The sequence below is a fragment of the Desmodus rotundus genome, chromosome 3, assembly GCF_022682495.2.
Source record: "Desmodus rotundus isolate HL8 chromosome 3, HLdesRot8A.1, whole genome shotgun sequence".
Lineage (NCBI taxonomy): Eukaryota > Metazoa > Chordata > Mammalia > Chiroptera > Phyllostomidae > Desmodus > Desmodus rotundus.
The window spans coordinates 66665194-66681962 of NC_071389.1; the positions used below are offsets into that span (position 1 = coordinate 66665194).

The following is a 16769-nucleotide window of genomic DNA, read 5'->3' on the forward strand; positions in this document are numbered from 1 at the left end:
ATCTTTACTATGAAAAAATGTTTTAATTTACTTTTCAGGCCTCCCTCTAGTTTACTGTTTCTAATTTGACTTTTAATTGTTTATAGTTCGACATAAAAAAAGTTTAATCTAGGTTTGTTTATGAAATCTGTAGCTTAACTATTTTTCTTGTATTCTTCTATCTTGATAGTTGACTTAGTAAGATAAAATCACAGAACTATAAAAACTAGAGCTAAAAGGGGTTCTAGTGATTGCTAGTCTTCCTACCAGAAACCTTTTTTAAAAAAAAACCTTCTGAACTCTACTTGCTATGTAGTATGTCTTCCAGTTTAAAAAAAGAACATATAAGTGTCAACGAAACTTGCTCAGTAAGAGTCAACTAGTATACAGAGATTTGGTATGTTTTTAGTCAAAGGTAATTTGATGTTTTAGTCTCATCTTTATAAAAAGTACACAATTTCTATTGGACATTTGAAAAATGAAAATAACTTACAAGTACTTTCCCCTTATCTAGTACGCCCCAGGGATCAAGAGATCCTTGAATGATACATTTAGTCCAGCTTCCTCATTTCATATATAAGGTATGTTAATGAAGTAATCTGCTAAGTATGCACAATTTAAATCAAGTGAAATGCAACCTCAAGTGGACTATTTCCACCAGTGATAAAAATAAGAAATGCTTCACACTATACACATTATAATTTTCTTTAAGTCTGTTTTTTTTATTTAGAGATTTTTCTGGTAAGGAGATATACCATAGGAAAGCAATTTCACTGGCAGTGAGGTATGTATATACTCTACCAAAATACTCCTTATTTTAATGTTTTTAACTTTATTTACATACAAAAAAAGTATCAATGCATATCCTTGCTTCAACTATAGTATTAGCCATACTACATGAAATAAAATAAAATGGTGCTTGCATACAAAAACTGTTATTTGTAAAGGAATCTGATTTCAGATTAAACGAACTAATTTGTTTTTGGAAAAAGTTTAAAAGAATAATCACAATTTATCATGACCAAGACATCTGCACCATTTTTTCCATTCCTCACAGCACATTTATTTCGGTAATTCTGTTATGTCGGTTCTTAGCATAAGCATAGTGTTACACGATTTTCGTACATATAATCACATCCAAAACAAGTTCTAAAATTTAAATTGTAAACATTCTCATCATATGTAGAAATATTTCAGTTGGTGTATTAAGTTTTGCTACTGATCAATTTGGAAGAGAATATAAATGAGAAAGCCTATTCTAAATTGTGTAGTTGTTTATTAATTACATTTCTACAATGTTAAATAAAGTAAGAGGCAAACCTGTCCTGTAAGCATGTCAGATTTTAGGTAAAACATTAAAAAGAAACAAATTTGTTAACAAAAGGATGCCTTGCAATAAAGAACATTAGATTTTTAAAATCTATTATGATACAAAATGTAAAGGGTAAATAGCATCTTTGTTGACAAAATAGGAGGTAGCATGGATGCACCACTTTATTGTCTGAGAAATGCAATTGGAGTAAAGAATATTTCCTTACCACAAATAATTTCCAGGACTATGTACATATTTCTTTTAGAAATACTTGTTTAAACAAATCTCCCTCCACTTTTTAGTATAAAAAAAACCTTTCAATGTGATTTAAAAAAAACACTTACACATCTAGATAGAATAGTACTCTGCCCTATTTGAGTGAACAGTCTCAATCTATGAAGTACATGATATTTAATGCCCTAAGTTGAGTAAATTTAGTTAGCGGTTCCAGGTATTATACAAAACACTAATTACATACAAACAAAATATAATATCTTATTTTTCAATGCAAGTCTTGTGGGAAATAAACAGAACCTTGATTCTGGTAACACTGCAGAAAACATAATTTTCCAATAAGTCTGTCTTTCTCCATGTGCAACAGTTTATTAACGACTGCTTACATGTGTTGATCTTTTACTGAGTGAATAGTTGTGACAAAACCCAGTAACCTTAAAACACCTCTTCCGTCCTATAAAATATATAGACCACTTACTGTTTGAAGTACTCAATTTGTTCTGATGATACTGTAATTCACTTTCCCCCTTTATCCTGCTTTAGTATTTATAAATGGATAATTTAATGTGGCTTTAAAAAAAGACAAAGAATTTCAAATTTACATCCAATTCATATTTGCTATTTAAAAGGTTTCCTTGTTCTATGAAGCTGCTTCTGCCATTAGTAGAGAAAATGAAGTTTCTGTAATGGAGGCAGGCTTTTTAAATAGTGACGTGACTTCCACCATGCCAGCTCCAGTCCTTGGAAGATTAGCGTTTACGATGTGTCGTTGTAAGTGCTTAATCCAGTCTTCCTGAACAGACAATGGTCCACGAAAGACTAAACCACAAAACCTGCAGACGAAGTTGATGACAGCTGTCTTAATATGACCAATTCCTTTTATTTAAAACCAATTCTCATAAAATCCATAAACAAAATTAAACTTTCCAATATATTGGAGAGACTTTTTTTTTTTGGTTAAATTGGCATCATGCATAATTTAGCAATACAGCATGACAACCAGTATTTTATTTTATTTTTGTTTTGTTATTCAATTACAGTTGTGTGCCTTTTCTCCCCATCCCTCCACCCCACCCCAGCTGAACCCCCCTCCCTCCCCCACCTCCACCCTCCCCCTTGATTTGCTCCATGTGTCCTTTATAGTAGTTCCTGTAATCCCCTGGAGAGACTTCTTGACAATAGTTTCTAAATACATATAAAGCCAAAATGATTGAATACAATATCAAAACTGCCAATTCATATATTTAACAGCTATAATGACTCCAGTAATATTTGTAGAAATGGGAACATGATTATTAGGTTAGTATTAAATAAAAGGTTTTAACACCTACACTTACAACAACTATATTTCCAAAATGTACCAGTCTTTTTCAAGGACCCTTACTCAATTCAGAATTCCTTAAACTGCCCGAGGGTGAATATGGAAGGCAGGTGTGACTAATTGGTGTAGCTATACTTAAAAGTATGTTTCTACTATGCAGAAACTAAATGTGTTCCCCCCAATAAGCAGAAACTAAAGACAATTTTTTAAAAAGTCAAACGAAACAAATAAAAAAGATACTTTTATAATTCACATAGAGACCCTTAGCTAATACAAAAAAGTTGATCCATTAGTTAGTTAATGAGGTACAGCATTTACGAACTGAGTTCAGATTTTAAGCTTGTCTCTAAAAGTTCACTTATAATTTAACTGTGGATATTGCACCTTCTACCACAAATTAAAAGTCCCTAATAAAATAGCTAATATCTCTCAATGCAAAATCTGAAGAAACTAAGCAGACAGGGCGATAGAACAGGCACACATACCTGCATCTGAGAATGTAAACCTCATCAGCACCATGAGGTAATGTTAGCATTTTCTTCTTGCTTCCAGATCTTGACCTTGATTTCTTTTGCTTACAGTCTAAGGCTAAAAAAAGGGAAAAAGAGAAAGACTGAACATTTCTTATATATTCCAAAATATACATAAACACATACACAGACATACATGTATCTCTAGAGAGGTCAGACCATCTAAATCAAGTTAGAAAAGTCCGTATTAAGTTGTATTCTCTAAAGCATGCACTGATTTGCAGCTGGTTCTCTAACAGTAGTAACATTTCTACGTACCCTCTTCCTGTACTACTCTTTCAAATGATGTTTTATCATACCAAACCAAGAAATGTAACTAAATAACTTGAAATTACTAACCTGGTCAATTATTACAATAATAGTAATCTTTTCTCTTAAGATCATATATACATTTAACGTCTGGTTAAATCTTCCTTATTTCCAGGAAACTTATAACCTTTTATTTAAGTTTGCACTTGATCACTACTCCATTAGGTAGATCTTACAAGTTTTAAAAATTTAGTAAAGAAACATCAACAATGCAATAAGAAGTTCGAAAAAGGAATTTTATTTAGAGCAATTCACTCTTAATTCTATAATAAATAGCTCTTATGATGGCCCTACATTTGAAAGGGCAAAAAAGCTCAATTTTCAGTTTTTTAAACTCAATCTATATGACATATACAATCATACAGGTTTTATTTTCTGGAAAATAAATACAAATCCAGATTATTTCATGTAAATTTACAAATAGACTGGGAATTTAACATTAACTATTCTTTACATGTTTTCATTTTACATTTTCTTCCATAACTATTTTGAAAATGTAATTAAAAAGGAAAAACAAGATTTTATATTAAAGTAGATCAAAATTGTAGTGCTAATTCTTCTTGAAATTTTTCTATTGCTTTTCCTTCAGTTATTTCACAAAATATAAGTTAATAAAGAAAAAAGATATTTTTATAGGTCGGAACAGACATCACATTTTATTTGTCTTTAAAAACAGCTACACCATTCATCTGGACAAAGGGATGATACTATTACAGGGTGCTGAAGAGAAGGTAAGAGTTTATCACTAGGGATCCAAGGGGGAGGAAAACATATGTAACAGAAGAGTTAGACAAATGGCTTTTCTTTGGTTAACCTGCCTTGTGAAATCCCCTGGAAAAATTTCAGGTAAGAGAGAATAGAAACTGGCTATTCAATGATTCTGTGAAGTGAGTTGTTCAAAGTCCAGATTCCAAAAGAATAGATGCTACAATTACAAAACCAGTAAACATACAATGCCTTACAATAGTCAAGTGGCCAGTGCTAATGAAAATGTCATACAGAAAATTGAAAACCACGAGAAGACTAAATCTCATTTAAGCCGCTGGTTTCTGCTTCCTGTCACCTGCCTCTTTAAAGGTAAAATCTAGGGTCCATAGTCTCTCTCTGCTTAACCTCAGAAGAAGAATCTTGTAAGTAAAGAACTACATACAGGAAAAGTCTACTAAATATTAAAGAATGGCTAATTCAAGGCTTCAACAAAAACCTGGAGTAGAAAAATCATGTAAAGTTCTCATTACTTATGTCAGTCAAGAGCCTGGCACATAATAGGAACTCAACAAGTACTTCCAAAGTAAAAAAACAAAGGAAAATCTGATAATTTAACCTTTGACATTTATACAGCATATAAATGAAAGTTTGTTCTATCAGCATGTAATATAAATTAATATTCATGTAGAATACCTGTGCATAATTTTTTAAAATGAGTATGTTGCTAATATCACACTTAAATTCTGCACTAATCAGTCTAGCTTATGTGTAGAAAGTAAGGTCTTTACAACTAGGAGGAAGAGTTAGGTATTATGTACTTTGTAATCAACACCTTTTTCCTAGTTGTACTGGTGAGCAATGTGAAATTAAGTGAATTTTAAAGCAATTGATACATTAGAAGTAAAGATTTTAGGACACTCAAAAGCTAGATGTCAAATACCCTTTATAAATCCTTTTTATAAGGTAAACCACACACAGTCTCTGTCTCTGTTAAATAGAACAGAGCAGGTATTTGGTATATCATGAGATTACAGGTAGAATCTTACTTTCATGAGCTTGCTGGTTGTCAAAATTGCCACTATATTCAAATTCCCTTTAAAATGTAAATAAATTACTATAGGACAGAAATAGAATACATTATAGCAATCCTTTAAAACACTGTTCATAGAATGCTAATGTTAGGTGTGTAAAACAAATTGAGGGAGAAGGGCAGAGGGAGATGAGGAAGTATGCAAAAGAATGTTTTATCAGTTACAATGTATTCACATTACATTCAGATGCGGTGGTACTTTTAAAATGAACTGGACATGTTTACTCTGAAGTAAAAACATTTTTTGACTCTAATACAGGAAAAAAAGAATTTTTCTGACTTGATGTTATGTGGACTCTAGAAACCCTGAATTTTAGGTTATTTCATGAACGATCAGCTCTAAATTTTAACTGAGCATGCCACGGATTTTGTAGTAATTAATACTTGAAGGTATTGTGACCGTGGAAAATCGGACAACTCTGCCAGGATATGATTATCTCCAGTATTCAGAGTTCCATTTAAGTTTAGAGAACCACATACCTTGGGAATCCTTGGAAACTTGTCCATAAAGTAAGGATATTAAAAACCTGGGATCTCTGGTAATTACACGTGTATATTTCAGTATCTTACTATCTCCATGATCATTTTGAAATGTCTTAGCCCCTGAAATGTCACTTACTTAATTAGAGAGTAAAACATGAATATATTTTAAAAGAATATTTTTTTCTAATACCAATATTCAACCTTTACCCTTGCAATATTGCCTAAATTCAGAAAAATCTGTAAAAAAATGAGTAACATACCATTAATATGCACACAAAAGGGACAATTATATGGCAATCTCTACATGAAAAAGATGCTTTACACAAAATGTTCCATTAAATGAAAAAGAGCATGTACAACCATATCCATTACACAAACATTCTCATTTAACATGCTTTATTATATATGGAGAGAAAAGCAGTTTTATTCTGGACTATACCAGGAGTCACTAGAACATTTTTTAAAAAGACTATCACTAATACATTCAGCTTTAGTATAATACCTGTGACAAACAGCCACAGGTTTAACAAAGTTGTATACATTGATAATTTGCCAAATAGGTAACCTTATACAAAGCCTTTATTTGCACTTGTTAGTGTATAACACCAAAACATATATACACCTTTTTTTTCTGTACAAAGTATTTTAAATCTAACATTGTTTCTATACTTGAAATTTACCAAAAAAATACTAGATTAGTTTTAAAATATCTTAATTTTCTTCTCAAGGATAATTGCTTCTTTAGAAAGGAACAAACCCAATCACTCGAACATTCCCAAGGTTCCTATTCAGGGTGGCGGAAAATGTTTAGGTGATTACTTTTAAGTAGAAGACTGTAAAAAAATATTGTAGTTATCTGATTTATTAAGGATCTAAGTTGTTATTGGGGATATTTTACAGGTAGAGAAAATGAACTGAGCTGTACAGTCATATACACAGTTTTACAGTATACCTTTCAGTAAAACAGCTATTTTGATCAAATAGGAATGAGAGAGAAAAGTGACTTACGAGCCCTCAAAAAAACCACCATATTTTTATGCTATAAAATACACCACCACCACGTATGTGGTGTAAAGCCACATTAAACTGGATCGATGAAAAGTAAAATTAGTAAATAATACCAATAAATAATGCCATAAATTCAAGACTTTTTCTGAAACATTAGTCTTATACACAGAAGAAAAAGAATTTACTTTGGGCTTTACTTTATAACATCATTAATAAGTCCTTTTGCCCGTTCCACCTTTATGCCTACTATATACAATAACTGTTTCAATAAATTATTTTTTTTTAATTTACCACACAAGTGACCTCATAGAATGAGGATTTATCTCTTAAAAACATCTGTGGTAAAAAAGCTCATCATAACTAAATTAACATTCACTACCAAATATTCTTATTCACAATCATCCTCTCCTGCCCATTTAGTCATAAGCCCCCATTTCATCTGTTTTGTTCTCAACAGATGGTTGGCATCTCTGGGGTGAAGTAGAAATTAATGGCCAGGTTTTATATATATATATATACATACACACACACATCATACACATGTATGTATATATGTGATATATATGTTATATTTACATATAAAGCAAATTCGTGTGTGTATGTGTGTGTATCTCTAAAATTAGAGGCATGAAATGGCCTTACTAGAGGGAAGAAAATTTCTTCTTCATCTAGTAGGGCTGAATAAGGTAGGCAGGTAATAGATGCTATGAATTCATTCAGGAAGAAAGTAGGGAGAAAAATGACATCAATAGGTAAGCCATCATTCCACTACCATTAACAAGCTGGTGGTGGAGGTAGTAGCGGCAGCAGTGAGGAGGAAAGAGGATGATGCATAAGCCCCAAGAGGTACACAGTGTGATGTGGATAAATAAAGAAATCCAGTTGGTGCCATTAATTGTTCAAGGTTCATAAGCCCCGAACAGGTAAAGACTGTGCAAATAGCATTTTCTTTTCCCTCAGCTTCAACTGAAAAAGAAGCATGAATTTCAGTGGGGTGGGGGAGTTAACATAGGGATGGGGGAAAAGCCATTTGTTGAAAATCAAAATTCTTATTTCTTCAGTGTACACTTTTGTCCTTGCATAAAGTGCCTAAAAAGACACAGTTCATGGGCGTACATTGCATTGGGTCCTACACTTCATTTAATGCTACACTGTCTCAGTTCTGAAATTCTTAGTAATTTTTGAACACAGGAAGTTATATTTTCACTATGCACTGGACCTTGCAAATTATGTTGACAATTCTGGGTACTGAGTACCCACCACTCTAAATGAGAAAGGCAAGCTAGGCCTTAGTTCCACCTCTTCATCTCTCAACCCATTAAAAAAAATCTACTAGCCCTGATGGTTGCTGGTTTGATTCCTGGTCAGGGCACAAACCTGGGTTTGCAGGTTCGGTCCCTGGTCAGGGTACTACAAGAGGCTAGCAATCAATGTTTCTCTCTCTTTCTGCCTCCTTTTCCTTCTCTCTAAAATGAAAGAAATAAAATCTTAAAAAAAACCCTAAGAACAATTACTAAACCCCACTCTCCTACGGTCCATTAAAATTGGAAAGGACTTCCCTAGACCCAGTACCAATTCTTTGCGTCTAGCCATACACTGCCATAATCAAACCAGTCATTATTCCCAAGGTGTGTATGTAAAGCAGTTTAAGAGGTTTATTGTTACGAAAAGCAATGTTCCCTTCCAATCAAAATTACACACATATATAGACAGATCCATAATTAACAATCTAAGAAGTAGTTTTTTTGCCATTTTTTACCTTGATATTTTTCAGTACCCCAAGTTACTTTGATCAATGGAGTCTGCATTATCAATAACTTAAAAAATTCACTAACCCTAGAATCACAGAGCAGTAAGGTCAAAATTAATTAGATTCTGCATGGCTTAACATTTTACCTGGAATAGGATGAATATAAAATATTTGAAAAGCAGATTTCCTTTTCCTTAAGTCTGAGGTTTATGACTTAACGATATTAGTCTAGAAGAGACAGGCAGCTTGAGTTTGCCCTACGAAGTAGGAGGTTGTATTTAGGGTAGCAACAGCCTCATATGCTTGGTTCAGAGAAAGAGTAAAACAAATGAAAGCAGCCTTTATTTAAACTTGGGTCTCCTTGGGAGAAGAAAATGTACAATTCAATTTGTAGAAGCCTCTGCTAATTCAAAGTAGAGGGGATGACGAGTAACAGAACATTCTGAGCAGGTATTTTCAAGATGTGAAGGGAAAAGTTAAACATAAAGACGATACTTTATCACACATTTTTATGAACAGAGAAACTGGAGACAGACTAGTTTTTCCAGCTTGCTAAAAGCTAATAATACCCCACCTACAAGTTGCTTAACTGGTTGGGACAGTAAATGGATCATTTCTGTGGTGACAAGTTAAGAATAAATATTTAAAATTTCTCCTTCAGATTGGTTGGACTTGTGTGCTGTTTTGTCAACCAAAATAGGCACTCAAAACACTTTTCTAAGACACAGCTAAAATTGGCATAAATACTAAAATACAAAATGACAAATCTGCTTTCAATCACTGTTGTGTAGGATTAGCTCAATATAATCACACTCACTGCCTTCTAAAATGCCTGGTATTTCCAAAATGTAATTTCATATTTACTAGGAATAATTAAATAATTGTTCAATTACAAAATTAGCTAAGAAAGGAAAACACCTTACTTTAAAAGTTCTGTTAAATTGTCTTTAGTATAATCACATTCAACTTTTATAAATTAGTTAGGGCTCACAATAATAATAAATCTAAATGTCACATAGATCTGATTTAGCTTTTTATAATTTTGAAGTACTTTAGACATTCCAGCCAAAATTCAATCTATAATCAAACATGGTGCCGACCAGGTATCTTCTGTCCGAGTTAACTTCTAGCTAAGGTTACAATTAAGTATATATTCTAAACACTGGATACCAAGAATTAACCTCATTCCTCCAGCTCCAGACACAACAAAGAAATAGTAAACCCTACTTTCCCACTTCTTAGATACACAAGGGACCACCAGTCTCTACAAAGCCATCCTCCTGCTCTAACATTCAAAAGAGAACAACTATGTATTATTTTATTATTTCCATAATGTCGCTTAAAGCAGAATCCTTAAGAGTTTAGCTCTGGCCAGGAAAATACCATGTTACTGTAAGACCTAACTATATCCTAATCCAGATTATAAATAGCATACAAGCAATTAATGTTAGAACAGAAATCATTTTTAAAAAAGACTAGAAATCATAGGAAACACAACACTACAACTGAGGATATAAAGATATTAGATACATTAAAAAAAAATCCAAACACATAAAAATCCAAGTTAAGTCAATTGTTCTTAAAAACAACAACAACAACAACAACAACAACAACAAACCAAGATATAAAAAGCAAAACTCAGAAAATTAGGAACAGGTACAACAGGAATGCTAGGGGACTAGTTAAGACTTTTATGGAAAACAAGATGTTGGTCAAAAGACTGTCGATCAAACAGAATCCCTAAATTTTATAACCAATGACCAGCAAAACTAGGCATCGTAAAATATAAATATATGCCACAATGGTAGAAAACTCTTAGGCTCCAAACTTATGGATTCAGTGAGTGTGATGATTTGCTTTGTTACAGTGGAGAGCTGGATGATGAGGTCTTGTTAGACAAGTGACAGCCAGTGAGGTAATGAAGCCTACCCTTCTCTCACTGGACACCAGAGAAGCGGATGTATTAACTGTACTGGTATACTCATCCTCCCAGTAACAAGGCTGAAAACTTTGAGCTACCTCTTTCACTTTACTCTTAGTCTTCTGCCTCTAAGTAATCTGCCAAATTTTGCTTCCTTTTACTTCCATATTATCATCTGGACATCTGTATTGGCCCCTTTACATTCCTATTGTCATTGTCCTGGTTCAGGACTCCTAAAATTACTTTATCTACAATTTCTCCAACTCCCCACCCACCAAATCCTTTACAAATTCTTTAAAAAAATTCTTTAAAGCAAATTCTTAAAAAAAAATCTTTCCTAGCCCTTCATAAAATTCCAACACTCATAGATTAGCATTCTAGCAGTTTATGTCCTCAACCTGTCTACCTCTATTCCTTTACCTCCTACTTCCTAGTATTTTCAATAAACTTCCCATGTTATCTCAAGTTGCTGCCTCCCACAGGTATGCTCCTTACCTATCCCAGACCTCCACTCCCTTCTCAATCAGCTACCCTTGAGGGTCCAAATCAAATGCTACTTCAAAAGCCAAAAGCCTTGCTGGGTTCTGGTCTAGCTGAAAGCACCCTCTTCCTCTCATTTTCCACAGTATTTCATGTGCATGTCTCCAATGATGCAATCTGTCCTGTATTACAGTTCCTGTATCTATGTGCTTCTACTATACTGTAAGATCCAATTTATCTTTGCAGTATCTTATGCATAAACCACAGTAAGAGCTGAAGAAAACATTCTCATTGAATTAAGTGAATAAATCAGTCAGTCACTTTTTAGTGAGGTGGGAAATTAGCTCAATTCTTTCTGGCATAATAAAACAATTAGTACCCGTAAGGTTGGCTCTAAATACTCCAATGCTTAAATTATATGCAGTCTACTCTACTGTTTCACAAGACAGAAATAAGAACATTTTAGAAACATTACCATCAAAATGGTTATGAAAAAATCAAGTTTAACACTAGTCTTCCATTACCTGGAAAATTTAATCAACTTCAACAATTCATTACCTTGCTAATCCTGAGTAAATAACACATTACTGTGCAGATAAATATATATAAATATACATGTTAATGCAAAATCAGTACTACAGAGATAAGTTATAGCCCAAAACCCAAGAAACCCATCTTTCATTGTATCAGAGATAGCTTTCTAAAATACAAGACTGACCATATCATTCATTCCCTTATTTTTTTGTTTCTTCCACATTATTTAAAAAAGTCCCTCAATGACTTCCTAAAATTTTTAGCATGCATTCAAAGCATCGATCCTACCTTTCTGACACCCCCATCTTCCCAAACACCTATAACTTAATCTCCCAGCAACTCCAAATTTCATCCCTTCGTATCACGCTATGTTCTTCTCTCTACCTGGAATGGTCTACTTTATCTCTTCTTCCTAAAACTACTCATCCTTCCAGTTCAGGGCCCAGCCGAACCATTATAAAGCTTTCTGTAATAGTACACTTGTCCTCATCCCACTGGATCATGATTATGTTTATGCAGCTGTGAAGTGCAAGGTTGTTACAGCCTCAGAGCTAGCACAGTCCTGGTAAAATACAATAACTAAAAGTTTTGATGAATGAATGAAACTCTGACCACTGGATTTATTTCTCTCTCTCATTTTAAACATAATAACAAGAAACACACCAGCATGAACTAGTTTTTTTTTTTCTTTTTAGACTGTATTTAACAATGAGACAAACAGTAAAGGCAGAAGAAAGGAACACAATTTAATTTCGAACTCCCCCCCAAAAACCTAGACTAAAATACTTTGAACTCCGACATTTACATCCAATATACCATTTATCTGTATATTATCTTGCGCAGTTTTGTAATGTGATAGTTTTCTACATGTAGCCAAGAATGCTTTGCTAAGTTCTTTGATGACAGGGGTAGGTCTCAGACTTCTCATATATTCCCCATACAGCCTAGTCTGGAAGAATTATCAAGGTGTTTGATTGAACCAGAGGCTAGTTTGCTCGTTTAGCGTTTAATTATAATAAAAAGTTTCTACTTGTACTCTTGGGCTAAATGAATCATAAAAGCATGGAACTTCCTAAAGATGCAATATTTTAATAGTATTTTAAAAGACACTGCAGAGACATCCATAAAAAGGACAAATAATTTAATGTACCTTGAGAAGCTTTCACAATACTTTTTTTCCCCTTTCCATCACAGCAGAAAATGTTCCCACAGCACTTTCCATAACATAAGAATTACTTTTCTGGTAGCTTACACAGCCAACTCAGCCCCTCGCACTGTATTATATATTTATTAGCACTTGTTGTCGCAGGCCACTATGACCAATTATGTCATTACAGCTGAAAATAAGCAAAGATCCTATCAGGTAACATGCAATCTATTATTCCACTTAAAAGTAAATGGTATGAAAAATAAAACACTGACTCTACTAAAAAATGAATGTAGATATAATACCTTAGTGGTACTATGTTGACTAAAAGGCTCTGGAACCAATTTTTTTAATTACATTTTTTCTCACTTAAAAGTCATTCTTTAATTATGCTGGTGAGTCTTTTGTTGGAGCATAGCAACAATCATGCTTTACTTTCTGAAATATTATCATGGAAGTGTCCTGAAAATAACGAAATAACGCCTTTCCCCCAACTGTACTTGCATATAAAATAATTTTCTTAATTTTAAGTAACCAGAAATTTCTAATTTAGTTTAAATACCAAAAGATCAGCATTTGATTTAAAAATGATATATAAATTTAAATTCAATGAAGAGAGAAAATTAACTTGCTGCCATAAAAGTGTTATGATTTCTAAAATATTACTGATTCTTGCCCTGGCCGGTGTGGTACAGTAGATTGAGTGCTGGCCTGTAAACCAAAAGGTCACTGGTTCAATTCCCGATCAGGGCACAGGCCTGGGTTGCAGGCCAGGTCCCTAGCTGAGGGTGTGCAGGAGGCAACAGGTCCATTTATCTCTCCCACATGGATGTTTTTTGTTCTCTCCCTCTCCCTCCCTTCCCCTTTCTGAAAATAAGTAAATAAATCTTTAAAACATTACTGATTCTCATCTGTATCAGTTCCTAAAAGAGTCACTTAAGGTGAATGTTTTCAGTCTGTGGGTAGTGACTTCTTTGTGGGTAGTAAATCAATTTACTGGGTCATGACCGGCATTAACTTTTAATAAGAAAGAATAAAGCAGAAAATGCTAGAGTGCATCAATTAATTCAGGTGAGTGAATGAGTAGGTGTATGACCAAGTTTGAATAAAGGGTCAAGATGTAAAATGGAGTCCCAATAAAAATGTTGAGCCCTGGCCGGAGTGGCTCAGTGGACTGAGCACTGCACTGTGAACCAAAGGGTCTCCGGTTCCATTTCCAGTCAGGGCACATGCCTGGGTTGTGGGCCAGGCCTGTAGTAGGGGGCGCTCAAGTGGTTGAGAGAAACATCAACCACACATTGATGTTTCTCTCCTCTTTCTCCCTCCCTTCCCCTCTCTAAAAGTCAATAAAATCTTTTTTAAAAACTGTTGAACATAAACGTTGTATTTCATTCTTTTTTCAAGAGGTAACAGACTCACCAGACTCAAGAGGTAATAGGCAAACACGCATTCACCTTACTGATACACTTCCTTTCACAAGATTCCCACTATTCAGACTTTATTTCCCTTTTTTCACTTATACTTTGAGCTCAAATTTGTTTTGGTTCCTGATTACAGATGAAGTTGATAGAATACAATTTGCCTTAAATTTAAAATACTTGAGAAATTTTAATAACCAGGGTGACCATATACAATAATATAATTGTATACACACACACACACACATATATAATTAGATATATGTATATACAAAATTGTCCAATCCAGGACACTTATGAAAGAACTACTATTATTTGATTGGAAAAACAGGACTAAACCAGTGTGTATGGTCATTCGGTTAATAACTTAGTAATAATACTGTGCTCTTAATACCGCCAGTATATATGATATCATTTAATAAAATTATTAAACACAAAAAAGTCAATAGTTAAAAGGTCCAAAAGCATTTAATTTGAACTATATGAAACTTCTAATTTGCAATGAAAGTAAAATGTTCTTATTAGACTATATAAGGAATTAACCAGGAACCAATTTGTATGAGCATGTAAAACATTAATCTATAGAAAGCAAAACCTGAAAAAGAAGTCTATAATGCAGTCTATATTAACTGGAACAAATTCTTGAATAAGAAGTATGCCTTGAACTTACAATATAGAATATAAAGCAAACCCTTTGGTACCCTTTAGTCACTTTAGACAAAAATCCATTTAAAAAGTAAAACAGCTTCTTAAATAATTATTCACAATGAAGACACAAGGATGGAAATCATTAAACAATTTATTTGAACCTACCCAATGGATGATAAACTGTGTCAGTACTGGGCAAAATTTTAATCTGTGAAGTTTATTCTTTTTGACAAATTAACTTTGTCCCAAGAATGGCTACCTCTTCCATCTCTTCAATTCCAAAGCTTTCCTACTTTCTTCATCATTTCCTTTTACTAAAATTAGGAAGAATGTTACATTTTAATTTATATTTGTGACCGCATAAGTTAGTTTTGATGTTACACAGTTCTGGCATCTCTAGTATCTTTTAACTCAAAAAACTACATAAATAAATAAAATAAAGCTTTCTTAGGGCTCCTGATTCCCAGTTCTGTGTTCCTTTCCACTTCATTTTTTTGGCCCTTCCCTTTCTCAGTTTTAGGATTCACGAATGATAACCTTCAAAAGATATGCAAAGCCTATAGAAACATTTTTTTTTCCCTGTGGATGAGTAAGTTAAGTGCATGTTTGTGGGATGGGCCCTTGCTTTTATAAAATTCTCAAAGGGGTCAAGGATCCCCCCACCCCCCGCCACCGAAATTGAGAACCATCACATTAGACATGTTTAAGTCATCAGTAAATAAGTACTTGAGGAAACAGACAGGCTTTTCAGGCCAGCTAAAATATTTCTCCCCTGTCAAAAGGCCATCAATTCCCAAAGAAGAGACCATGAGTTGGTGGCATCTAAGAAGGCTTGGGACTTGATTCTATCACAGGTAACCAAGCAGGCCTTTAGAGTATTTAGTCTTGGTATAGCTAAGCTGTTTCTTCAAGAGTAGGCCACATAATCAGAATCTACATAAATGAAAACTGAACAAGGAACACAGATCCTAGACATTCTTATGGAAGCTTTAGTACTATCTATTTTCCTTTTACATTGTTCCAGTTTTCTGATATACTGGGATTCAGGTAAGGTTTTTAAAAAATGATTTTGTATTTTATTTCTCAAAACAGTATATGTTCTTGAAAAATAATGCTTTTTACTCATTATGAATTGATGAAACCCTTATAAGACATCTTCTGTATAACTCCGTTTGTAATGACCCAGTGGAACTCCCCAGAACCACAGGTTGGGGCCTCTGCTTTACACCAGTGAAACTATTATGAGGGAAGAGAACAGGCATGTGAAGGTTAACTACAATAAAGAATTCTCTATTGGGAAAACAAAAACATTATTAAAGCTGTTTAAAAAAAACTTCTTAGTTGGCATGAATAAGTAGTAAAGACATCATCTGTACAGCTCTACAGGCCAGGAAGATTTTAAAAATTGGGGGAAAAGTTTCAGAATTTCCAAGAAAATGAAGTATGAGATTTTTATCTTTCTTAAAAGTGAGTAAGGGCTATAAAACATACCACCCTAGACTTTCTTCAGCTTTTCATTTCTCTTCTCTTTGCCCTAGGACTGCCAAAGACTATATTGGGTTGGTCTAAAAGTTCGGTGTTTTTTGTTTTGTTTTGTTTTTTTGTAAGATGGGCTGTATTGGCACTTAGTTGTCTTTAACTTCATTCAAAACAAGTTTGTTAGATTGTATTGCAACAACTGTCATATCAGTGCGCACTTAAGAAAACATCAAAATTGGCGAATTTTTGTGTAGCCATTTTAATATTGAAGATAGAAGAAAATATGCAAATGTTGGGCACATTACACTTTTATTATTTAAAGGAAGGTAAAAACACAACTGCAATGCAAAACAAGAGTTGTGCAGTGTACAGAGAAGGTGCTGTGACAGATCGAACATATCAGAAGTGGTTTGCAAAG

At 33.6% G+C, this 16769-nt stretch overlaps 1 protein-coding gene across 19 annotated transcripts in view; it reads right to left on the reverse strand.

Moving 5' to 3' along the window:
* Positions 1-680: 680 nt before the first annotated feature.
* Positions 681-16769, reverse strand: part of ZNF644 (zinc finger protein 644) — a 110754-nt gene continuing 94665 nt past the window's right edge. For 17 of the 19 annotated variants that reach the window (XM_045199613.3, XM_024565543.4, XM_045199610.3 and 14 more), the window contains 2 exons: positions 3332-3434; positions 681-2358 (listed from right to left, as the gene is read on the reverse strand). In XM_045199613.3, the coding sequence (XP_045055548.2) occupies positions 2166-2358; positions 3332-3434 (296 nt within the window). In that variant the 3' untranslated portion in view covers positions 681-2165. Of the gene's footprint in view, positions 2359-3331; positions 3435-4236; positions 15187-16769 lie in introns of those variants that run through there. The other 2 variants (XM_053920039.2, XM_045199616.3) reach the window with 2 other exon arrangements.